The 26,874-nt window shown below is 43.6% G+C and overlaps 1 protein-coding gene across 1 annotated transcript in view; it reads left to right on the forward strand.

Moving 5' to 3' along the window:
- Positions 1-26,874, forward strand: part of Bzw2 (basic leucine zipper and W2 domains 2) — a 50,598-nt gene that overhangs the window by 8,880 nt on the left and 14,844 nt on the right. Inside the window, exons 2-6 of the mRNA XM_005076219.4 lie at positions 11,166-11,230; positions 15,644-15,820; positions 19,520-19,623; positions 22,644-22,709; positions 24,437-24,572. Of these exons, the coding sequence (XP_005076276.1) occupies positions 11,173-11,230; positions 15,644-15,820; positions 19,520-19,623; positions 22,644-22,709; positions 24,437-24,572 (541 nt within the window). The 5' untranslated portion in view covers positions 11,166-11,172. The remainder of the gene's footprint in view (positions 1-11,165; positions 11,231-15,643; positions 15,821-19,519; positions 19,624-22,643; positions 22,710-24,436; positions 24,573-26,874) is intronic.

The raw sequence follows: 26,874 nt of genomic DNA on the forward strand, positions 1-26,874 counted from the left end.
TCTAACAAGGATGTAACCCTTTGCTAAAGGGTGAACACTGGAAACAAGGACACAATGTAACTTGTGTCTTCTATTTAATGTCCATGTGTTTCTCCTGCAGGAAAACAGTCTTGTGAAAGTATACATAAGATAATGTCAAAGCATTACAATTACCATTTCCCTAGGGCATGGACCAGGAGAAAGGTTGAGGTGTGAGCTTTAGTTTTTATTCTTGCTTTGAGTTAGTTTGTTGGTGTTTTGCCATATAGTAACGTCACAGTATTAAAAGCTACTGGCAAACCATATTGTCTTTTCTAAGCTTAAAACTGCAAAATGAGTCATAAATTTGAAGATGACTTCCCTGTGTAGTAGGGGCTGATGCTTAATCCTAGTATGAAGAAGTAACAAATCAGGTTTTGAAAAGAAAAATGATCATATAATTCCAAGTCCTGATGACAGCATTTTTTTTTTGGAGGGGCTGGAGAGCTGGCTCGGCAGTAAAGAGCGCTTGCTGCTCTCGCAGAGGTCCAATTGTGTCCTAGTACCCATGTCAGGTGCCTAACAATCATGTTTAACTGCAGTTCCGGGGATCCCTCTCTGGCCTCCCCAGCACCTGCACACGCTTGTACGAGTCATACAGACCTGGAGACATTAGGGGAGAATTTGGAAGTCTAGTAAAAGGATTTGGGGTGCTGGAGAGGTCCAGCATCAGCGTTTGCCCCTCTTCAGAGGGCTCAGATTCAGTTCCTAGCCCCCCACATGTTGCCTTGACAAACAGCTAGAACTCCAGTTCCAGGGGATCTGGTGCCTTCTTCTGGCCCAGCAGGCACTGTGTGGTTGTGGTACCAGGACACGTAGACGAAACACTCACGCACAAAAGGAAAATATTTTTGTGTAACTGACACATCTCCAAATCCCGAAGGCCAGTCTGTCTAGCCACATGAGCTAGCTTCAAATTCAGTGAGACTCCTTCTCAAAAGAAATAAGTCAGAGTGCTGTAGAGAACACAGACTTGGACTCTGGCCTCACAGGGAGGCGCCCCCGCCCCCAGTCGCACACAAGACATAACCTATGCAGACACAAATAAGAAAGCAACCAAATGAATAAGTAAGTCATTTTTCTTGAGTAAGGACAGTTAAATATGAAAACAAAAATGCACAGATATATGTTTATTATAAACATTCACGGTGAAGAGTTTCGCTTTTCCTGGAGTATGTCAGAACTACTGGGATATTTCCTACCATAGAGCATACTCTAAGGGATTCGGAAAGTCGTGTCATCTTTCTGGGTGGCACTCATATTTCTAAGCAGTCCCTGGAAGTACAGAACTCCTGAGGCGTTCCCAGTCATCCCTCCTCCCAGACGTCTCTGAAAAATACTATCGTTTCCTGGGCTTGCCTTTCCTCTGTGGCTGGCTCGTTCTGAATGGTCTGAGAGTAGTCTATCTCTTCTTTGGCCTTTATTGGTCACATCAGGGTGGATTTCTAAAGAGGAAGGCTATGGAGATGGTTCAGTGGATAAAGCCACTTGCTGCCACGCCTGATGGCCTGGGTCAGTCCTCAGCTTAGACGATATGAAAGAACCAACTCCCACAAGTAGTTGTCCCCTGGTGTCCACACATGCATAGTAACATGCATGTGCCCAAACACACGTGAACACACACTGAATGGATGGATAAATAAGTGTGATTTTGGAATTTTCTTTAAAAGAATAAGACTCTTATAGAAACACAGTACAACAATAAAATTTAGTGAATTTAGCACAGGCTCTTGAGCTCACCAAGATCCACCTGCCTCTGCTTCCTAAATGCTAGGATTAAAGGAAGGACTACCATACTGAGCTTACAACACATTGTTGATACAGGTTTTTATGCCTTCATTTTTATTTAATAATTACAAATGGGAGGACTTTTTTAGTCCCTTGTCTCTATTTATTGGTTGGCATTTAACGAAAGGAAAAGATTCCTTGGACCTGAGAGTGTAGCTCAGTAGCCTATCCCATGAGCCAGGTACACATCTGTAATCATAGTCTTTAGGAAGTCGATCTTCGGCTACATAGCAAGTTCCAGACCAGCCTGGGCCACGGGACACCCTGTCTCTAAAAACGGTCTCTTCCCGGCACTTCCTTTCCTTGTGCTCCCTCAGCTGTCTTCACACAAAGTGTAGACTTCCCAGCTCTGATTCCTTTTCATATCAATCATAGACATCCTTTCTTCCTCTCACTCATGCTACCCCAAGCTAGGCTAATTATTTTCAAGGTACTTGCTATCATTTTAATTTCCTTAATAATACTCATTTATTCTGATATCCCAGGGATCACTGTGAATCTACCCTGTCCTACCTAGAATGAAATCAGTCATTTATCCTGGGACTCTTGATTTCTTTTAGTAGGAAATGTTGTGATACTAAGAGATGTCCTCTAAATTCTGTGTAAATATTTTTCATATGTATGTGTAAATAACAATGCCACTTTGATCCTTTTGAAATTGGTTTGCATTTCAGCAAAGGTTACAATTTTTAATTAACATGTAATTTTAGTGGCAGACTCTACATATGATCTCCGACAGTGTAGTCTGCAATGTCAGGATCTGAGTGTGATCTGTGTCTGAACTTAGACTCTAGTGGAGTACAGGTAAGAAAAATTCTGATGTGTTCCTGTTTTACTTACTTCTTTTTAAGAAATTTTCAATTTAATTTTATTTATGTGTATGGACATTTTGGCTGCATGTGTGTCCATGAACCACTTGCGTGCCTGGTTCCAGAAGAGACATCTGACGTAGTAACTGATCATCGCTAGGAAGAGACGCTGCGATCAAGGCAACTCTTGCAAAAGATCATTTGGTTGGAGGCTGGCTTACAGTTTCAGAGGGTTGGTCCATGACCATCATGGTGGGAGTCAGACAGGCGGCACTGGAGATCTTTGCACCCTGATCCACAGGCAGTCCGCAGAGAGAGAGAGAGGCTGGGCCTTGTGAGGGCTTTGCAGCATCAAAGCCCATCCCCAGTAGCACCCCTCCCCCAACAAGCCACACCTCCTCCCCAAACAGCTCTACTAACTGGGAACAAGCATTCAAACGCACGCACCTATGGAAGTCGCCCAAGCCACCGCAGCAGATGCCCTGGCAATTCTGTCGTTGATGGTTGTGATCCATCATACGGGTGCTAGGAGTAGAACCCTGGTCCTGGAAGAGCCCCCAGTACTCATACAACCCCTGAGCCATCTCTCCAGCCCTTAACTCTTCTTACTTCTCTCCTCAAATCGTGTATGTCTCTTCTGTCTCCCACACTCTTCCTTGAATATCGTAGGATATAAAATTATCAATGTGGAAAAATTGTGCCACTTACTACCCGTGTAAGTAACATTTTTGTGATGGATTTGAACACATTCGTAATAAAGTCGGGGTCACCAGTACTGCATTGGTGTCCCATTACGGAAAGGAATCAAGGGAGTCAAATTCCCCTTGTGCCATCTGACCAGGAGGGAGCCCAGATTTTAACTTTCTACTCTGTCTGTCTGGTTCATGAGTCTCAATCAGTCGCTGCCACAATTCTTTCTTCAGAATCTGTGTGTCTGTCCCTAACAAAGGGCTTCGCTCTCTTTTATATTGAACAGCACAGAAAGATTACTTGGGGAAGGAAGGAATGAGGGACACGTTACAAAATTTTCTAATTAAGTTACTGACTCCAACTAACCCCAAGTGGCCGAGATAACAACGAATATTATAAACATCATTGTTTATCAGGCAGTGTGTTCGTCTCATCCAATATTTATGGTGGATATTCATTTTATAAGGCCACTTTCAGCCTGTTTGCTGTTTCTAGCAAGTGATTATCATAACACGAACACACACACACACACACACACACTGGGCCAGGGGCATGGGAGAGTACATAATGGAAGATTACAGCTATGTATTAACTTAGGTTGTAAAAGTTGATTACAGGGAAATCCAAGGCAAGTAAGATTGGTTGTTATATTGTTTCTTAAAGGCAGGTTAAACAAACCGGCTGAATACACCGTAGGCTAACAGTCTTAAATCATAAGTGACCCTAATCCGTATTATTAACTCTGACTGTGAGTTCTAGTCTCTTAGACTGTAAGATATTTTCGTCATAATGCATGGCTACAGCTGTCCCATGGCCAGCCCTTCCGCTTCTGGGCATATACACAGATCTCAGATTGTCCCTAACTAGCCCTCTCTGTATGTATCCCTCACATATGGGAAACAACTTGCTCCCACCGCCTTCCCTCTTGAGAGTGTCTCTTCAACAAAACAACCTTCATGTGACACTTTGCAGGAGAACACTAGAAACTTTAGTTCTTGGACTCCCCCCCAGCCCTCCTAAATCAATAGCTTAATGTGTGCTTCCACATTTATAATGGAGACCGAGCAGAGAAAGATAAACTTGGAGCCCAGGGGAGCAAAAACTAAGGAAAAGGAGGAGGCTGGCTTTCCAGTGTGCAGCATCTCCAGTGCCGTGAAGAGTCTCCCTCAGCGACAGGAGCCTGTCTTGTCTGCAGTCAGGAAAGGGAGCCTGGATAACCTCCGGGTGATAAAGGGAGATGGGTATCTATGATTGGGCAGCAGAAAGGGGGTCTGCTTGTCCCGAGAGATTGAGTGGCCGTTTCCCTCCCCGTCCTTTCTACTGTTTCAACAGGAGCAGGAAAGACCCTCGAGGCAAAGCCCCTGGGTTTGGGTTTCCAGGTGGCTCCAGGTGGTAATGCCCCACAGTCCCCTGCCAACTCACACACGAGGGTTCTGGGAAGGTAGAAGACCAGCCCGGCTCTATAAAAGGAGCTTGGACATGGAAAGCATGCCAGAAAACCCTGGTTAAGTTGTTCTCTCCAGATGAGACTTCATGAGAACCTAGTTTCACAGGTGTAACGGGGCCAGAGGAGCCCCATATCAGGACTGAGTAGACAATTTCCATACAGATGGACATGCCCACATAGAAAGCATGCATTCCTCAAGCCTGACGCAACCCAGAACCCGTGTGGTGAAAAGATATAGGACTGATTCCGGCAAACTCTAAGTTGTTCTGCACATGATCAGTCTCACAGATTAACTGTTAGATCCCAGCTGGGACAGTTCCCCTGTTCTCTGTGCTGTGTGCCACAGGTTCACTGGGCACTGTCTACCCCTCACCACACCATAAATAAAGTTGCAAATAAGGCAGGTCAGAGCAACTGTTGGCTGTCCCCAAAGAAACATGGAAGAGGGTACTAACCTGCTGAGCCTGTTGGCCTCTGCTGAAACAGTAGCAGAGGCAAAGGCGCAATGGTCAAGATTTCCTGCTGCCTGGAAGTTCAAACCACCCATCCGGGGTGAGAGAGAGCCAGCCCCCACTAAGTGTATTGTTTGGCCTCCAGAAATGGCTGACAATGCTACTAAGTTCTGGGCTTTTCCTGGGACCCTGATGAGCTCCTTGTATACACCTTTCAAAGTTCAGCGCCTTTTGATGCTATACCATGTGGTGAGGTACTCTAAAAAGTAGCTAAACTCTTAAAGTCTCACCAACATGACTGAGCAAGCATAAGGCAAGGATGACACCAATATACACGCCAAACTGGATGGAGGAGCCCCAAAAGGGTCTCACTGCCTACTTCATTAATAAAGCTTTACTCAAGTATAGCCATAACCATTTGTCTTCATGTTTTCTACTTTAAAACTTTTATTTGGCTCCTTTCTGTACACACGTGTGCAAGGCATGGCAAGCATGGGGACAGGCAAGAAGGGCATGTGTGTGACGAGTCTTCATCTGCCCCGACAGCCAGCTCTCACAGAGTGACACGGGGACTTATTACTAATTGTGAGAGTTCAGCCTTAGCTCAGCCTCTTTCCATAGCTCTTACAACCTAAACTGACTTACATTTTTATTGGTCTACCTTCTACTACGTGGCTTTTAGCTCTCTCCCATTGTCTATGTCTGACTTGTTCTGCATCTCCATGGCGTCTCTGCCTCCCTTCTCTCCAAGATCTGCATGTGACATATAAAATGTATAAGTTTTCTGCTATGAACCATGACCATTCCTAATAAAAACCTTTGAAGTCTCCAAAACGATGATGGGGACGCACAACAACTGTAGATGGGCATTTCTATCCCACCTGGTCCTGCAGCCTTTGAGTCCCAAATAAACACACAGAGGCTTACATTAATTATAAACTGTTTGGCCTGTGGCTCAGACTTCTTATTGACTAGCTCTCTCCTAGTTATTAACCCATTACTACTAATCTGTGTATCTCCACATGGTCCTGGCTTACCCGTGATGCCCAGAATTCTTAATCTCTTAACAGTTACAGGGTATCCCTCTCGTGACGAATCCCTGTTTCTCTTCCCAGAATTCTCCTAGTCTGGTAGCCCCACCTATATTTCCTGCCTGGCTAGATCCTGCCTGTCCATAGGCCAAAACAGCTTTGTTCATCAACCAATAAGAGAAAGATATATTCTCAGCATACAGAAGGATATCCCCCATCAAACAATGATTCCACCTGGATTGTAATAATGTCATTAAGCTGACAAACACCACTCAAGATCAGTTTTAGACTGCAAAGTGCTCAGGACAACTTCAAAACTGCTAGCCAAGAGGACTTGACCATTGTCTTAGTTTTCTCAGGATCCCCTAAAGATGCCTTGCCCCCAGACAACAGGAAGTAATTTTAACAGCACAAGGCCCACATTCCTAAGAGGTGTTGGGTGGGTGAATTTTGGACATTTGGTGGCTTATGAATGTCATCATTTATGGCGGTTGGTTGCAGATTGTTACTGATCATGGTAAGGGAGGTTAGAGTCAAGCATGTCCTTCTAAAAAGGACAGGGGTTGGGGAGTGGTAGGATAAAAGGGCAGGTTATTGAGTCTATTTTTAGACTAAAAAGCAACTACTAGTCTCAAATAATTTACATTGGTATGGATTTTTTGTATATTGATACAAATTAAAGCTTACTTTTGTTAGAACATACTGTATTCATATTTCTACTCTTGTTTAAGGTATTTTTGTTACTAATACAAACTTAAGGTTACTTTTGTTGCGCTGTGTATGTGTTTCTACTCTTTAAGATATTGTACCTAAACCACGTAGTGGTGGCACATACCTTTAATCACAACAATTGGGAGGCAGAAACAGGAATATCTCTGTGAGTTTGAGGTCAGCCTGGTCTACAGAACGAGTTCCAGGACAGCCAGGGCTGTTACACAAAGAAAACCTGCCTCAAAAAATCAATAGAGAAAGAGATGTTATACCTATGCAGCTCATTTAAAAATGCAATGTAAAGTTCTAGTCTTTGAAAACTATTACTACAAATTGTTAAGAATAATTAAGAAATACAGGTTAGTAGTTAATCATCTAACCATCAGATTTGTGACCATGTTGGATGTTTTCAAGGTCAATCAGATGTATTTTAGATAGACAGAACATCTTCAAACATTTCTGAGACCTACAGAATATAGTATTTAAAATGTTTTAATAACACAAGACTTTTCATGACAGTGAGTCACATCTGTTGCTGGCAGCAACAATCTACTTCAAAAAAAAAAGATGATGGGCATTGAAGAACCTCCAAATGGAGTTTGCTTTCAGTGTGGCAAAGCTAGCCATTTGGGCAAGAAACTGCCCTTGCCTTGATTGTTGACAGTATGCTGTCCAAACTGGATAAGCAGGACATAAAAGAGTGCAACTGCCAAATTTTGCTAAGACCAGGTGGGACAGTATTCCTGCTTCACAGAAAAGTCTGTCAGGTATTGTAGGCCTGTAGGCTGAAGGGCGATACCCCCATGGTGCAGAGGAACCTTGTGGGTGACTCTCCAGGCAGCCAGCCGCCTGCCTTTTCTATAGTCTTGGAAGTCGTTTGCTCTGCACCTCCTGTTTACTTGGGTAATTTTATATCCATCTTGGGCTCTGATGGCACTGAAGACGAGATAGTTAAAGTTTTCCTTGTTACTGGATTCAGAAAAGAAACTCAAAGAAAAGGTATAAAGTGTATAAGGTTAGAAGTCATAAAAGTTTAAATTGTTTATCTAAAAAAATGTTCTGAGGTCTAAAAAGTTAGGATGGTGATGCAAGTTATGATAGAAGATGGTTTGCATAATAAAACTTTGGACTTACTAAGATAAAATAGATAATAGAATAATTTCTTCCGATTTGACAATACAAATGGACTGGGCATTGTGAATGTAACTCTTACTCGATAATTGTATATAATTTTACCGTGTTAGAGTTAAAAACCTTTCTTTTTATTTAGACAAAAAGGGGGAAACGTTGTGGGGCATTTGTACAGTCTATGAAGATGTACTGCTGTGATTGGTGAAATTAAGCTCTGAACAGCCAATAGGTAGGCAGGAGGTATAGGCAGAATTTCCAGGGAGTGAAGGAAGAGGAGAAGGAATCTAGGCACACAGGAGATGCTAGGAGGCACAGAGAGGAGACGGGAGGTGCGAGACGGAAGAGAGGTAACGCCACGTGATAGAACCGTAGGTTGCCATAAATGGGTAAATTTAAGTTATACGAGCTAGTTAGGAACAAGCCTAAGCTATAGGCAGAGCTTTCATAGTTCATCTCCATGTCATTACTTGGGAGCTGGCTGGGAGGACAGAAACAGACCTGTCACACATGTGTGCCACTGTGCATGTGTGGCTATAAGAGGTCCACTTCATGGAGTCATGGGGTTCTTTGTCTCCTTCGTCCTTACTGGGTCCCAGGGATCAAACTCGCGTCATCGGCTTTGCAGACAATGGCCTCTAAGCCATCTTTGCATTTGGCTTCTTCAGACCATAGCAATTGGAGTAGAGATAAGACCTTGAAGTTGAGCACATTTTTCTGCCCTTTTTCAGGAGAAAAATTAATGTGACCTCTGCGTTAGAGTATTTGTATTGCTACATTGAAGCTGTGTGCGTAGACAGCATTGCTGTTATGTGCATAGTGCGAAAACAGGCTATCAAAATGTAGAGATAAGCTAAACCAGACCAAACAAGAACAGAGCCAGAGCATATGCTCAAACCTCCAAGAGCTAAGGCAAACTATGATTTAAAGAGACAGGGGAGGATTTAGTCCTTTTCTTGTAAATAGTCTTTGGTTGGCTTGACTCACTGTTTGTCTTGTTTCATTTGACAATCAAACTGGTGGTCCCCCTGTCTCAGTTTCCAAGGTACCAGTAGGATTACAAGTATGCTTCCCTCATGCCTGCCAGGTATCTAGTTAATTGGTATCAGATTATATTGCAGTATAGTAAATATAATAAAGAGTAATAGTAAACGTATACTTTTAACATTGCCCTACTTCAATATTCTTGACTGCTGTATCTTCGATATCATCCTAGGTTTGAGCTAGGCCCATGTTTTAATCCCAAGTGCCCTGGCTTTTCTGAGCCCAGGGTTTTCAAAAGGGCTCGGTGAGGACCTTGGAAAGGCTGACCCTCACTGGAGCAGATTATAGAATAGCATGAAGAGCTAAAATTAGAGGGAAGTATGCCTCTGCTGCAAATAGTAACAGCTCAGTGTCCTGCCTCAGTCCTGGCTGCGGGAGACGGGTTCTGCTTGTTTCAAATTTTGCTGATGTTTGTAAAATCTCTGCATACATGTAATGCGTACGTGTTACTCACCTATTCTCCACATAGACTAGATGGGGTTGACCGTGAGTTCCCGTACCCAGGCATGGAGAAAAACTGAAGCACTTGGAAATGAAGTTGATGGGAAGTCTAAAGCTTGGGCAGCTAGGGGTAGGGGAGGAGGGTGGGAGGGGAACTGTGGTTGGAATGTCAAATAAAATGAAGACATGAAAAGAAAAGCTTTTAAAACGAAGTGTGTTGTGGCTCTTCTCCAGTGAGAGGGAAATGGGAACAGGTGCAGGCACAGCGTTGATTGGGGGACTCTCTCAATTGGTATCTTCTGGATCAAAAACAAAACTTTCAGAGAAAGCTCACACTTGAATTTCCCCCAAATATTTACAAAATAAGAGGGTTTTTTTGACAGAGAGCTACATTTTAGATTTTATTTTTGTTCCCAGATTTCCTAATAAGATTCAAACTCTCGGTTTTTGGTTGTTGAATGGTAACGCCTTTGGATGTTTGTTGTACTGGTGGTATGTGGAAATGTGGGGGGATGTAGGTGTCACCACTTTCACACCAATTCAATGTTTGCTGATCTGCGGTGAATCCAATAAAAACATAACAGAGAGGTCTCTGTGTGAGTTTCACAGTTAACGTAAGTAACTCATGTGTGGACGCTCCTTTTCCGGCATCCAGCGGATGTAACGGGTGGCATGGATGCGGACTCCAGCACTGCAACTATCTGCATTGCTCCGTGAGTCTTCTTCGGGCTAGGCATCCTTGTATCTCAAAGCAGTCCCTTTCACTATGTGAAGCTGTTAAAAACTCAGCCCCCAGGGGTAAAATAGGTTTTGCATGTCGATTTATGTGTAGCTAGTTTTACTTCTGCAGCAGCAATTGATGCGAAGTTCTTGGTGGTCAGGGGAGTTTTGTGTGGTGGTTCTGGAGTTGGAACACGAGACCTAGCACATGCCAGCAAATGTCCTGCCACCCAGCCACAGCCTCAGCTGTAGAGTGGTAAAGTGGGGGACTTCTGTTAGAGGGGGTGTTTGAATGCACATGGACTGTTAGCAGCAGTTGGGGTAGCCAAGCAGTGAGAGGCAGGTATGTGACCTCAGTAACTGAACCAGAGCAAAAGCAGAAGACAGTGAGGTCGCATTGTCCCAGCATGTGATGGGAAGAAACAGGGACTGAACAAAATCGCGTCATAGAGATGGAGCCAGAGCCTGAGAGGTGGCACGGTTAGATGTCATTAGATCTCATTCATCCTTTTTCAAGTGTGTGTAAGGTTCCATGCTGTGCTTGCATTGCAATTTACTTATCTAGACACATGTTGTATGTTTTTCACATACATGTGTGTTGGCGTGTGTATGTAACTATAGGATAACACCATACAGCAATCGATAGACTGCAGGGTATATCTGTGTTAAGTATTTACAGACAATTTACCATGTGCTCCCTGAAAGCATGGCGTGAAGTCTAACTTCTGTTAAAGGAGATGTGGGTGGTTCTGGGTAAGCCGGCACATTTTGCTAATCCAGTCATTTAAGGTATCATGGATGGGTGAGGTTCAACATGTGTTTATTGTCTACATAGGCTTATTTGGACTGCTCATTTAAAGCACACAAACTTTGTTTTCTTTTTCAGTAATTTTATGAATAAGCATCAGAAGCCAGTACTCACAGGCCAGCGGTTCAAAACCCGGAAAAGGGGTAGGTTGTGTTGTGTGTGTGTATGTGTGTGGACACTTCTAATCAAATTATTAGGATGGAGAAGAGTTTGAATGATCCCCAACTCCCCTTCCTGGTATGCTGGAACTCTGAGTAGCCTTGATTCCAGTGCAGCCTGGAACTGGGTTGCCTGTGGTTGGTGGCTCATCTATCATGATAAAGAGAGAATTGTTCCAGAAATTTGAAGTCAGATCTAATCCAGTGCCGTGCTGTCCCTTGATGAGCACGGGACTGTCACTCATTGCTGCTGTGAGCAGAGCTGTAGGAGACCAAGGCCACGAAGAACAGCAAAAGTTTCGTTTGTGAGAGTGCCCTCTTAAAGTAAAATGCTTATGTTACTGTCCTCTAGGTAGGATGTGTAAGACGTGGTTTTACATCTCATCTTGAACAATCTTATGAATTGTCAGTTTTGCAGTCATACGTTGCACAAAATATAGTTTTGCCAAGTCTTGCGTAATGCATAATTTTTATTATTGGTTTTACACACGTCTGTCTCTGGATATAAAAATGGTTCAACCAAAACTTAAAAAGACATTACTTCAGGAAAATAAGATGAAGGAAGTGAAGAATTACTGAAAATACCGAGGTTGTTGCCCCTGTCTTGGTTAGCAATCTCTTCCTCCTTTTCTGGTGTGCTCGGTTTTATTTTTCAGGCAGGTTTTCACCTTGTGGTCTAGGCTAGTCTAGAATTGAGCACGGAGCCTTTGAATCCTGCCTCAGCCCCCCCGAGCACCGAAACCACGAGCATGAGTCACCAGAGCTATGTGACTGAGTGCCCTTAGCTTTTCAGCTTTTTCTCCTGTGCTCCTGATCGCCTGGCCCTGACTGCACATGCGTGCATGTGAGGCAGTCACTCTACCATGAAGCTCCATCCCCGACTCTTGACAGGGATGTTGTTATCCTAAGAGAGACTTCCACCCCGAAAAAGAATCCACCCTAACCTGGTTCTCACTGATAGAAAGGTAGCATTGAAGACGTGCTTAGGAAATTCTCCAGATATTCCCTGGGGAGGGTCTCCCAAGATGACAGGGTTTCACTGTGTAGCCTTAGCTGTCCTGGAACTCAGAGATCTGTCTGCCTCTGCCTCCCGGAGTGCTTGGTTTAAAGGCGTACGCCACCACGTCTGGCTAAAACACACGTTTTTTAAGTTCTCTTAGATAAAAGTAATTCTTGCTGTGTGTATTCTTGTCACAGCTTGGGTGTTTCCTCCCCCACCCCCCCAAATCCTGTATTTCCCAGTGCCTAAGTCTGTAATTTCCACATTATCAAAACCAATTTACCACCTCAGTCAACGCCCAAACATGTAGTATCTTTGTGAGAATGGCTGAGTTTGCTGTTAGTCCCACAGACTTAATAAATGGCCGATGGTCTTTTTATTTCCTGTGTCTTTAATATTCTAAGGAAGCAAACGTCTGTCTCCTAAGGGAAAGAATTGCCCCGTGGTGAGATTCTGAGTAAAGTTTATGTTTGCTCTGCTTGCCCGTGGGTTCCTCTGCCTCAGAGCTATGATTACTCTACCCCATGTACTTTGTTCCTCTAGAATTTTAATCATTTTCCCCTCCCCCACTACACAACAAGACTCTAGTTATATTTTTCCATTTGCATGTTGGTAGCTACACAATGTTTTTTTACAGCATCAAAGGGTCTTTTTATCTCTTGTTTTATAGCAAACAATGTTGCAATTAATCTATATATGCCTTAATGTCCTCTTACCCCCTCCCCCATGACTCTGAATAGTAACTGGTTCTGATTTTGGTATAAGTGATGTTAACTACTTATTACCTATTCTCATGTTAGGCAACTGCAGGTAGCCGTATTGCACAAGCTGGACGATTTTACTCTAAGAAACTGCTCTAAGATGTTGTTACAGCAGCAGGGCCTCTTGACTCTTAATGACGCTTTTGATTTTCACATTTGTGAAGCCAGATCTCTCTCTGTCTCTCTCTCTCTCTGTCTCTGTCTGTCTGTCTCTGTCTCTCTCTGTCTCTCTCTCTCTCTCTCTCTGTCTCTCTCTCTCATTGAATGTTCAGCTCCCTCTGCCCACCCCCCCTCGCTGGCATACCTCCTGCCCTTCCCTCCCCTGTGACATGATCTTCACCGCGCCCTCTTGCTTGCAGTATCATTGAGATCCTTTGGTCAAATTTAGTCGTTTTCTTATTTGGGCTTCATTTCTGTGGCTTAAAACTAGGCAACCGTAACTTTCCCTTTGTTATATAAAGGAATTGATAGCAATGATATTATGTTACAGGAATTCTTGTATCATAGCTGCATCTCACTATCTCACTTTTTTTATTAGTTTGTTTTTAATTTTATAAATTTACTTTGATCCTATTCACCTTGTCTCGCTCCCCAAATCTGCCCCCTCTGTTCCTTCCCCCCACCAGGGCCAGCTTGCGCTGGCTGTGTGGCCTTCCACCAGATAGTAGAAGACTCACTGGGGCTACACTTTTAGAGAGGACAGACCCTTCTTCTCCCGTCCGCTAATAATTGACACTAGCCCGCTCCTCAACTGAGCGGGGATCTTTGTGCCCAACTCCCTTCTCCATTGTTCTCTTGAAGTCACTCACTCACGGCTCTGCCTCTTCAGCTCTCCCCACCCCATCTTCCACGGTGACCTCTGAGTCTTCGGAGGTTGAGTATGGGACATAAGTGCCCTTTACCCCCGCATTGTACCTTACCGAAGAGCTCTCCCGGTCACGTCTCTGTATCCAGCAACTTGGAGCTGTCACCCAGAAGCCGGACTGTCCACTGTCTACACTATTGTTTCCTTTTCATGTGTTTTTACTCTGTGGGGGTCTCATGACGTAGCCAGAAGTTACCCCCACTTTTTTGTTGTTGTTACTCCCCACTTTTAAGGCTTTGGATGTTCCCACACACATCTTGTCCTCGAAGAATAAATTGGCTGAACCCTAGGTTGAAAGTTGTTTTTAGCCAAATTTTTGATGATACTGATTTCTGAACCAGAATTGCTCACTAGTTATTGAACAGTTGGTGTGATTCTGTTCCTTGATACTTTCTGTGTGACTTGGTTTCAGCTTGCTCCTCCCCAGACGCTGAGGAGAGTTGCTTTCCCCCTGGTGGTATGAAATTTCCCTTGTGTGGTGTGCTCGCATCACTCATCAGCTGAAAACTCCTATTCTTCAATTCCGTATACACGTCCTGAAAATTTAAAAAGTAATTCCCATTGACTTGGAGGCTTGCTGTCTTTTTACTGTGCTATTTCAGTATTTGACTGGCCTGCCCTCTTCCTTGTCTTTTGACTAAGATTTTTCTAGATTGTTCATCACAGATGTTTTCAGCTTTCTCTTTCAGATCTCCCTTTGATTTCTTCACTGTTCTGTCATTTTTCATTGTTACTCTGGAAGTATCTGTAATATTCCTCTCTGCGCTCCTCCTTCTCCCCTTTTCTCTTCAGTACCCACCTTCCACACGACAACTGTCTAAAGTCTAGACCAGAACTCCTTCAAGCCTTTTCTTCCCTCCCCACCGCACCATGCCATATCTCCGCGGTCATGGATACGGTTTACCACCTCGTTAGCCCACGATGCCTTTCAACGTGTGTCTTTGTAGTATGCTGTGTCTGCCTCGTTGGTATGCACTGGAGACAGCAGCCTGTATAATAGCTGTTTTTTCTTAAATCTTGGCTGCCCTTTAGATGAGCTACAAAGTCAAATCTGTGCTTAGGCATAACACTAAGTCATTCCTTACCTCCTTGCCATATTCCCGAGTTTACAGTGTCGTTGTCTAGAGACAAGAGGATGTGTGACGTTGCAATGGATTGCAATAACTAGAAGACTCCACTAAAAAGAATACAAGACTCTAAAACAATATCTCACTCATTGAATAAGTGTAGTAGTGTTATGTTTTGGTTTCTAGTAAAATATGAATAGATATAGCATCCATACACATACCACAAAACAAACGTTTATGATCCTCAACACTGAATGTCAAGAGTTGAGAAGGAAAACAGTACCCGCCCAGCTCATCATACTCAGCCTTCAGTGCTCTAGAGTCTTTCATCTTGTGATAATACAGAGACCTCTTCGTATTTCCTCCATCTCAGTCTTGTTCATTTTCATCTTCCACAGTTTTTGATTCTGTTTCATTTCTTTATCTCTGACAAAACAATAATTTAAGTTTAGTAATAATTTTTCTTCCATAGTTAGACTTAATAGATTTCATATATTAGGCTAGCCTAAAAATCACATAAATGAATAATCATTAATGTTATCATGTGTTAGATACTTAAAATATAGTTTGGCCTTAATTATGGAGTTAATCAATTTGTTCGAATACATGTTTAAACAAGGGGTTTTAGAGCATGGAAATCCATATGGCCAGTTTCTTTCGGGGCTATATGGGGACATACACAGAATCACCTGTTTTTAATTTCAGATGAAAAAGAGAAATTCGAACCCACAGTCTTCAGGGATACACTCGTCCAGGGGCTTAATGAAGCTGGTGATGACCTTGAAGCTATAGCCAAATTTTTGGATTCTACTGGCTCACGGTTAGATTACCGTCGCTATGCAGACACACTCTTTGATATCCTGGTGGCTGGCAGCATGCTTGGTAAGACCTGTGGCTTAGCATTTTCTTATGGCGTGTGTGTATTTCAGTTCTGTTATTGCATTTCCTTTTAGGATAGAATTCTTGGAAGCTCATATTAATTACATTTGCTAAAAAAATCTATAATTTTTGCCTAGATTATAATTCCAAATGGTTTTAATGTAGGTAGTCATAATGTAGGTTCATAGAGCATAGAACCAAGAGTGTCTATTGGCAATAGGACACAGCCACTGCAGCCAGTTGCTTCAAAGTGTCTGTAGAAGGCTGTGACTTTGTGAATGTGTATATGTCTTCTAGATCCTTCCGAACACTCGGCGAACCCAGATATCAAATGACTATTTTTCTTTCGTCCTCCATGTGCTAAGGTTGATGTTAGGACCCATCCTCTATAGCTCTCTGCCTTGTTCAGTGAGACAGGGTCTCAGTCAAACCCAAGCTTGCTAATGTGGCTGCTCTAGCTTGCTCTAGGGAATCCCTTGTTCACCCACTGAGCGTTTTGTATAGGTTTTGGGAATCTGGAACTTCTAACAGCTGAGCTGTCTCCTCAGCCCCTTTATCTTAGTTCTGATGGTTGATTCCCATGCATCCTATGTGTCATTGGAAGCTCTTTTCCTGACTTTCAGTTGCCTAGGAGATATTTGGGGGCTAGAAACAACTCAGCGGTTACAGAGTGCTGGCTGCTCTTCTAAAGGATCCAGGTTTGATTCCCAGCACCCACAAGGTAGCTCACAACCATCTGTGACTCCAGTTCCGAAGGGTCCAACGCCCTCTCCGGCCTTCACAGGTGTTGCACACACATGTAGCTCACTTCTACCCATGCCGGCAAAACACCTGTACATATAAAATAAAACAAAATGAGTTCGTTTGGTTGGTTTGGTTTGGTTTGGTTTGGTTTTTTGGCTTTTCGAAACAGGGTTTCTCTGTAGCTTTGGAGCCTGTCCTGGACCTCCCTCTGTAGACCAGGCTGGCCTCAAAGTCACAGAGAATCCAGCCACCTTTGCCTCCCAAGCACTAGGATTCAAGGCGTACGCCAGCCACCACTGCTGGCCTTGTTTTTGCTTTTTGTTTTTTTAACAGAAAGTGACTTGAAGTCTATGGAAATGTTTTGATTGTTGCACATACTTGGGAGTGTGACAAAATGCACATAATGAAAAGTGCTGTCCCCGTGTCGTCTGTCTTTCAATTGGGAAACACTGGCCAAGCCAGTCTGCCTTGAGACAGGGTGAATACGCTCCTCCATCTTGAAGTAGAGCTTCTCCCGAGTCCCTCTTCCGTGCTCTGATGGAGGCATGGCCCCACACACCAGGCCTTTTTCCACACTGCTGACTCTCCTGCCTACTGACTTAATTTTGTGTTACCATTCATGCAGATCACTCACCACTATAGAATCCAAGAAACTCCAATACCCAGGAATAGAGTAGATGATAGTTTGGTAATTCCCTTCTAGAAATCTCGCCCTCACACGGGGTTTTCTTGTTTTGTCTTGAAAACGGAGTAATATTATATGCATCTGGGTCTATGCGTGTTAGTGTGTGCTTGCTAAGCAGTGTGCTCTGCCTTTCGCCTCCCTGAGTGTTACATTTGGGGTGATTTCAAGAGCTACAGCCCAGCGATGTTAAGAATATTGAAGTTCAGTGTTTGTGAACACATCCTTGTGTCCTGCTCTGTGTAATTAGCAAGCACCAAACATGGGATTTAAGAATGGAAACACTTGGGTGAGGATCCTAGTAGCCGAAGGAAATGTTTCTGTTAACGTTTTGCTGTAAATCATGAGTCTCTCCCTACATCTATCTTTTGTAGATTTTTGTCAATTACATTAGCAATCGATATTCTTAAATTAGTAATGAAACACAGCATTTCTAACACGACTTTTAGTATTCACTGGCCCTATTTTATCAGGACACTGGCAAGTTAGTCACACGTTGCCACGTTGGTCGGGCCTGTATGTGGACCTTGTTATTGTAACTACTCTTGTAGGCATCTCATTCCTGTACACAGTTCAAGTTCTCATCACAGCTGTGCGGTGTGTTTTAGGGTCCCAGTAACCTCCAAGCAGCAACTCTTAATCCTGTGTTGTCTTTTTCTGTGTTGAGCTGTTTGGATTTCCTTCCTGTCTTATGAAATTTCTAGAGTCCCTTCCCGCCACTCTTCCAGTCCCCCCCCCCCCACCATAAACGTGTTGAAGTATCTGCACATTTCGCATTGATTCTCATGAGGCCTTGTTTACAGCCAGTAGCTGGTTTGGCTCTGTAACCCAGACTTCACCCTCCACACTGTGTGAGTATATACAACAGGCTACATGTGTTTGGCACAGCTTAGTCCATGTCATACAACCTCTGAGTCCAGATTTAAGATGAACTAAGACAAGTCCCTTCCTTTAGTATTCCCAAACCTAGAAGTGGCAATTAACACCTGCTCCTTATGTGATGAGGAACCATTTTAAATGCAGCGTATCAATCTGTGTAGGACAAGTGTGTCTGTGTGTGAACAGATGCATTTCTAAAGCTTCTGCCTCACCAGGGAAAAGTCTGAAGTTTCAAAGTCAGCCTTTGCAAGTCTGTCCTTTTTACCATGAAGGAGAGTAAAAGTCCAGAGGATGGAGATGGTTATCATCCTAATATAATTTTGTTTCAGGTGATTGCCTTCATTAAAAGGGACTAATTAAATTGGCTGCATAAGTTGATTTAAGGAATAGATTCCTGCAGGAGCTGACTCCTGGGAAACTAATTTACTTACAAAACTATATGCTGAAGTCTAAAGCCCCCTGGAAGAGTCTGTGAGCTAAGAAATTCTCATTTACTACATCAGTAACAAAAGTGGAAGTGTGTGGCCTTTTTCACCCAATGTCTGAAATCACAAATTAACGTAAAGCTGAAGTACACAAATAAATTTAGAAAGTATCTGATTCACAGATAACAACATCAGTCTCTTCATTGCTGTGTCCATGGTGTACAGCATAATTGCTAGTGTAAAACTCTATGCTCTGAATATTGGTTAGGTGTAGGAGAGATCTCTCTAGCAGGGCCGCCTAAGCCCACCCTCACTAAAATGAAGTAGAGCTGAAGAGCAGAAATGCGTAGTGCTCTGATCCATCCCTGTAATCAGTCAGCGCTTACAGTAGCCATTGTTGGAACTTACGGGAACATGGAAAACTGAACCCTGATGAAAAGGCACTCTTGTTCCAGCCAGCGCAGCTGCTAAGTGACTAAGTACAAGTTCAAGGAGTCAGTACAGACTGTTAGCCACATGTGGGAAATGGTGTTGCTGAAAGAAGAAATGGTTTTAGAAACATTCCTGTACCCCGGTAAAAGCCAAAACGGTTCATAAGAGTTGGTTGGTAATGGCTGAGGCCACAGTTAGTCCTGATAGGCCACTACCACCCGGCCCTCCATCCATAAGAGTTGGACGCTTTGATGAGGGGTGGCTGGGGAGTAAGAGCGTATGCCGCTGTTGCAGCGGACCCCGGTTTGGTGCCCTGCACTTAGTGAAGGCAGGGACAGGTGCGGTGAATGTATGACCTGGAACAGCTTATTTGGATTGGATTGTGAACAAATGCGTTGCAACCTGTCTTCATTTACTCATGTGCATCCTGTAAAGTTTACTATGACTCGTTTTTGTATCCCCTCTGTGTCTCTTGATGGTCTCTTCCTGTTTTGGCACTGTCCTTCAGCCCTATCCTAACTGTAATAACCTGTCTTTCAGCCCCTGGAGGAACACGCATAGATGATGGTGACAAGACCAAGATGACCAACCACTGTGTGTTTTCAGCAAATGAAGATCATGAAACCATCCGAAACTATGCTCAGGTAGAGTCGGCCACTGGGAGCAGGCCAATGTGTTGGGACAGAAACACTTGAACAAACATGAAGGGGAAAGAATCTCCAAGTAGCAGTGCTAGATAAACTCTTAAAATGTGTGAGAAAATACACAGTTGCATTCCTAGAAAGCACGGACTATTTAGAAGATACCATCCTTTGCCCCTCACCTACAGTACCTTAGGTGTCCATGGCAACAGTTGCTGACAGTGTAAATTCATCCTGTTGTTTGGAGAAAACAGTTTTGCCCTTTCTTGTCATTCTAAAGCTGCATGTTCCTTTTGACCCATTGGTTTTACTTCTTGGTCTTAAGACATCTTGCAGCCATGTGTGAGCACTTATGAAATGGCAACTGCAGTGATTGTCATCATGGTGTTTCTTATAATGATGCCAAGGGGGAAATTAATGTAAAACACAATGAAGATGTTGTGACGTATAGTAGTGTGGCTGCGTACCATAGAGCTATTGAAGAGTGTGAAGATTCCTGGAGAGAAAGAGTGGTCAAGACCACAGGCTACTCGTTTACAAGACCTGGGTTAATTCTCAGCACCCATGTGACAGCTTACTGGGGATCCCCGGTCCCAGGGGATTACACGACCTCCCCGGCCTCTGAGGGCACCAGGCATGCACATGGTGCACATATACGGGCAAAGCACCAATACGCAAAAATACGACAAATCAACTTTTAAAAAAGCCATAGAGTAAGAACAGGCTAGGACTGTAATTCAGCTATAGAGCACTTGCCCAGCATGCACAAAGCCCAGGTTGGATCCCCCCAGTCCTGCCTGACCTGGGCGAGACGATACATGCCTGTGATGCCAAGCTCACAGTCATCGTCAGCTACATGGGGAGCTAGAGACCACCATGGGCTTCAGTAAACCCAGTCTCACAAATCAATGAGAGGCAAAAAGATACTTGTACAACGTAAAACACATAAGACATTCAGAAGTCAACAATAAAATGGGATATGCACATTTCAAGGGAGAAGACACAAATCTCTGTTTAATGGTTGCAATTGTGTTCAAACTCACTTGTTCTTAGGGGAGTCCTAAGTGAAATTACGGAGTGTCAGTTTGCCTAAGCAGTAAGGAAAGGGAAAGGTCTGGAAGTGAACAGCTGCACATGCAGCCACCCAGGCCTGGTTTTCCCATTCTGATTCTCCATGGACTCTTGAAAAGTTGACCGTGGGCTGGCAGTGTGGCTCAGTAGGGAGCGTGCATTTGCCCATTATGAACCAGCCTCACTACCAAAATAGGGAGGCAAGAAATGTTTTCATGTGAACAACAGACAGGATCAAATTGCTCAGATGCTGGTCTGTCCTCTAGATGTCTGTATGCCGCCTGTGTGTATAAGGGATGTAAACACTCTGAGAAGGCATAGGCTTAAATAGTAATACTCAATTCCACATCTCATCTTTTAGGGGTTTGGGAGCTGGGTCTCATCAAACTCCCGATGTTCCTGCCTCTTGGACCACAGTTGGAAGGATCACATTTTCTAACTCTGATTTCTTTAATACCTAACTACAGTTATAGTCTATCATGTCATAATAATAATGGGTCCTTTCCTCACAACATTTTCAGTATCAAATTACTGCAAAACATTATTTGAATTCCAATGAAAAGGTAGATTTTTTTTTACAGGAAGTAGGTAAAGGATAGCTTTCTATAAATGTGAAGAGATAGTACAGTTTGTTTTTCATCAAATCTTAATAGGGTGATGTCTTAGCGATTGATTCCATGTTTATGTTGCACATGGAGTATGTGAAGGAAGATCTTTCAGGCCCCTTAGATGACTCAGTGGGCATCCCCAACACCAGGCAGAAGGAAAGAACTGATTCCCAAAGGCGTGCCTCAGTGCTGAGGTACCTGTGCAGCCTTACAGAAAGAAGGATGCATGGATGGATGGATGGGTAACTCCTTACAGAAACAGAGAGCTTCTGGTCTGTGTTTGAGCCTTTAACCCATTGCTGCTTTACAGACTGACTGAAAAACCTGGCCACTGAGATGCTCAGACTCAGGGAAACATTAAGTAAAAAGAGTTTTTGAGTTGGAGATTCATTTTATGTAAATTTTGTCAGCTCATGGAGCATACTTTCATAGTGTGTTGGTTGAGAGCTGTGGAGATTTTAGGTACTTCTTGGTCCTCTTAGTTATATGAGGAAACACCAGAACTGTGAAAGCATGTTATGTGGACATTAGAGACGTTTCCATGGTTGCTAAAGGCAATTAGTATTTACAAGATCCCTGATCCAGTAAAGACACCATTCACACAGAATGGCCTAGATCTGGGCAGAGGCAAACCCTGCTTTAGGGGTCTGTAGAGATGGTGGGACCAGTAACTCTTTACAGCAAAGTGGTTATGCTTTTTGCTAATCTACCAAACACACATAGTGATCCGCCTGGAAAGGAATGTGCCCTGACCCCTGGCCTCTGACTTTATGATAACCTGAGGTTACACCCGGGACCGTTTGTTTCAGCCATCTTCATCGTCTGCATCTGGAAGATTAAAACTCCTATTTTGTTTATTTATTGTAGCTCCGCCTGTTTCTATTCTCTTTTTCCTTTATTTTTTTGTGTTGGATGGTATTTTTGTTTGAGTGTGTTTTTGTTTTCCTGTGCTTCTTCTATGAGATTCATGTATAAGCGCAAGTGTCCGGGATCGCCAGAAGCATCCTGTTCTCCTAGAGCTGGAGTTACAGGAGCCTCCCGACGAGGATGCAGGGAACTGAACTCAGTCCTCTGGAAGGGAGCAAGCACTCTTAACAAGGGAGCCACCTCTCCAACCCCGGTTTCCTTCCCTTCTCGAACTTGTGTTATCCTCTGTGTGTGTTTGGTCCCATGTTTTCCTGGAGTCATGGCACCTCCTTTGAAATGCTTATAGGTCCCACGTATTCCTATGAGAACATTCACCTTCTTATCATTGCAGACCCATGACAGCAGATAAATGTCCACCCTTCTTTCTGTGGCTTTTAAAATTGCTTGCATAATCCAATGATTCTGTTTTATGTTTAGGTCTTCAATAAACTCATCAGGAGATACAAATATTTGGAAAAGGCATTTGAAGATGAAATGAAAAAGGTAAATTCAAATATCTAAGGCAGAAGGATCCTGAACTTGGGGCCAGCCTGGGCTATATCTTCTATACACACACACACACACACACACACACACACACACACACACACACACACACACGAGTTTTTAGCCTCAGCACTGTCACTCCCGGCATGCGGTGATACCTTGGTTTGTTGACAGCTTACTAGACGTAGAAGACAAATGCTTTGTCTGGTTCTTCCACTTGCTTGGCATAAGTGTCAGTGACATTATCTGTCTGAAATGAAGTCTTTCGGATGCTAAGGATGGTGCATTCGTGTGTCCCACACACATTACAGAGCCTAGTAAGAGAGAGGATCACATCATCCGCATGTAAATATAAACCTATGTTAACGTTGGGAACTTTTTGCTGATGTAGAGAGAAGCCTTCCCACCAGCCTGGTTCCAGAGCCACATCAGTCCCAAATGAACACACAGGAGGCTGTATTAATTATGGAGCTGTAGTCCGTTTGCTTGGCTTCTTACTGGCTAGCTCTGACTTAAGTATTTAACCCATAATGGTTAATCTAAGTATTTCTCTTACTGGAGAAAGGGTCCGGACTTCTTACCCCTATTGGGGCTACAGCATGGCTCCCTGTGTTTCTCCTTCCCAGAGTCCTCCTCAACTCCTAGTCCCACCTATCTTGCTTCCCTATTGGCCAACAGTGCTTTATTCAACAACCAATAAGAGACAGATTTCAGAATGACATCTCCCATCACAGGTCCCTGAGGAGTCTCAGCGACATACCTAAGAGATGATGAGACTGAGAAAATGTAGGACCATCGTAAAGCAAAGGAGAGGGAAAGGAGGGTCAGGTCCCCCAGCTCAGAGGACTTAAAACTCATTGTGAAGAGGGAGGTAAAACCCCCCTTGCTTTCTGTCAAGCTTTCCAAGTCGCCCTCTCTCACTCTCTGACATCGCAAGGTTTGACCCATTGTGTGGCCAATTCTACCCCTCCCAGAGTCAGAGAGTCTCTTCAAATCCTGTTTAGAAATGCATTTATCTCATATCTTCCATTGTCTCCCTACCAAGGAAGATGTGTTTGATTCTGAATGTTTTTAAACCTTAGAACCCTTCTCGCCCTCAAAGGTCTTGCTTCACACGGACTCTTTCCTGTGTGTTTTGTTTGCAAAAAGTTACATTCTTAGGGCTGGAGAGGAGAGGTGACTCAGCAGATAAAAGTGCTTGTTAACACTTGCCCAGGGCCTGAGTTCAATTCCCACCTCTAACAACCTGTAATTCCAGTTCCAGGCACCTACATATACATGGTGTATACACAGAAAGACACACACATGTAAATCAATAAAAATAAAGTTTTATTTACAAAATAACGTTTTCGCATATGCCATGGTGAGGGAGTAGTTACCCAACATGGGAGTAGGGGCGAAAGTCAAAATATTACAGAAAACATGTTCACTGCATGCTTCCCCTTTTCCATGTACATAGCCGAATGTACATCACGCATCCACATGGTTCCCAAACTGTGACCGTTCGTAGCTACATGCTCATGAACCTAGAGGAAAGTGCTGTGTCAGACAGCCTTACTTTCCACAGTGTCCACTTGTCATTGCACATGTATGTCCAGTGTATGACAGCTGTGCTGTCCGGTGACCTGTTTCCCCACCTGGACATGGATGGATCTCATTGTATTGTTATCTTCCAACCCTGGCGTCTGGACATACAGACATGCTTTCTTTTGTTTGACCCACAGCTTCTCCTCTTCCTGAAAGCATTTTCGGAAGCAGAGCAGACAAAGTTGGCAATGCTGTCGGGGATCCTGCTGGGCAACGGAACCCTCCCGGCAACCATCCTCACCAGCCTCTTCACCGACAGCTTAGTCAAAGAAGGTAATTGTGCCTGGGGTCTTGTCCCATGTGAGGGGGAGAGGAAGGGGACACTAGACAGATAGAAAACTGCCTGCCCTGTGTGTGTGTGTGTGTGCGCGCCTCCAAATAAGAAAGTCCACCTTTATCGTAAAGAATTAGAAAAATGTGCACAGCTATGTATTGGCATTTGAATTCCGCTCACAAACTAAAACCTTAGGCAGATTGTGCATACCTTGAAATTGATTAGCTCCAAACCATTTCTTCCAACTCAGATGCTCCTGGACTGCTTTCTCTGAGTAACGCTTCTTTGTCTGGGAATGTTTGTGCTTTGTAGGACCCTTTTGCCCTTGGAGATAAAACACCAGCCAGTAGTTCCAATTTTCATGTGGAAACCAGAAACTTTCCGTCATTTTCAAAAGACCCCTCTCAAACAGAAAACCTCTTCTAAACAGTTTCCGCTTCAGGTCTGTGGACCCTGTCCGGAGGCTGAAGCCTAAGGGTCATCGCAGGTTCAAGGACAGCTTGGGCTACAGAGTGAGCTACAGGCCGGCCTGAACTACATAGCAGTTTCCCTGCCTAAATGAAAGGAAGACAAACACAAAGGCCCCACAGGGTTCTTGGATGTTGGTTTCAGCCTCATTTTTAAGCCAATGAGGGTGAGATGACTTACTGGTCGAGAGCCCTTGCTGTTCTTGAAGAAGGCCAGAGGGTGCTCCCATCAGCTCGTAACTGCCTGTAACCACAGCTCCAGGGGAGCCTGCGCTCTGCTGACCTTGGACATGCACACACGCACTGCTCATACATAAGCACACATGTAAATTAAAATGTCTTTTTTAAAGGCATTCATTGTTCAAGACTGAATAATTTCAAAGTCAAGATTGCAAGAGTGGGCGGGCTGTTTTCTTGTAGGAGGATAATGGTATGCAAATTATAATCGAACATAAAACAGTTATTTTCCTTAAGAATAAATTAAAGAGGCTTTTGTGAGAACATCTGTTTCTTCGGAGATTTCCTCCCGCGTGGAGGACAGCCCAGCTCCATCATGCCCACAGTGAGAGGGCTATAGTACTCTTGTAGCTAGGGGAAAAGCAAGTCAAGAGACGAGGGGCATTATGGCGGCTCTCTACAGCCTTTGGGTTAGGGCTCTAGAATCACTAGTCGTTGTTAATACTGGGATATTTGAAAGCATTTCCCTGAAAAGAATTCAGGACACTTCATGTATCTTGTGTGCTAGCCTTTTACGCATAGAAAAAAAAAAAAGAAGATACAATTGATACTTTATACATTGATAATGCTGAATTATCCTAGCCATCACAAAAGAAAATAGTCACCTTACTGGCTAATGTGGGGGGGGGGGAGATCAATAGTCAATAGCACTTTATACTCTTGGCGAAGATGAGGACTAAGTTCCCAGCACCATCAGACGGTTTATAGCCACCTATAACTCCATTATTTCAGGGAACCCAATGCCCTCTTCATGGGCACACGCATGTATGAGGTGTGTATATAATACTAAGGTATACACATACATACATAAGATAATAAGTCCTTAACAACAACCATTACAGACTTTAGGTGGTCGTTGTATGACTTAATTATTCACCTTTTCTGTGTTTGAAATTGGTTATAGTAAATGGGGAGGAAAGTGCCTTTGCCATGGAGGGATCTTGTGTTTGCACCATGGTTTTTAATTCCTAATTAGGAAAGTATTAAGAAGTTATATCTTTTCTCGACTCCTATCTAGTAACCATCCAAGAATATAGGACCATTCCACTCACTGAAAGAGTAACCACGAAAACCTCCCAGGGTTCCCATAAGATGTCCCCTGTAGTACAAAGTGATCGGGTTAAATACACACGTTTTTTCTTTAAGCTGTAAATTTTAACCATGCTTTGTTTTCTTTCTTACAAGACAGGTTACAGAATAGTCTTATTTTTACTTCATTACCTAACTGTATTACATTGATTCATGAACTACTAATAACATTCAGAGTTTGTGTTACATAGCTCAATGATTCAGCAGCTGCCTAGTGTGTTTGCAGGCCCAGGATTCACCTCCAACAGCACACAAAGAAAAATCATCTCGAAAAGTAGTCAGCATAAGATTCTTGGGTGTATGCCGGCGGTGGTGGCGCACGCCTTTAGTCCCAGCACTCGGGCGGCAGAGGCAGGCGGATCTCTGTGAGTTTGAGGCTGGTCTGGTCTACAAGAGCTAGTTCCAGGACAGCCTCCAAAGCCACAGAGAAACCCTGTCTCAAACACCCCCCTCAAAAAAAGATTCTTGGGTGTATAACACATAAGCCTATTTCCTTAGGGGTGCGTGC

Source organism: Mesocricetus auratus, unplaced genomic scaffold, assembly GCF_017639785.1.
Source record: "Mesocricetus auratus isolate SY011 unplaced genomic scaffold, BCM_Maur_2.0 Super-Scaffold_15014, whole genome shotgun sequence".
In the NCBI taxonomy this organism is placed as follows: Eukaryota; Metazoa; Chordata; class Mammalia; order Rodentia; family Cricetidae; genus Mesocricetus; species Mesocricetus auratus.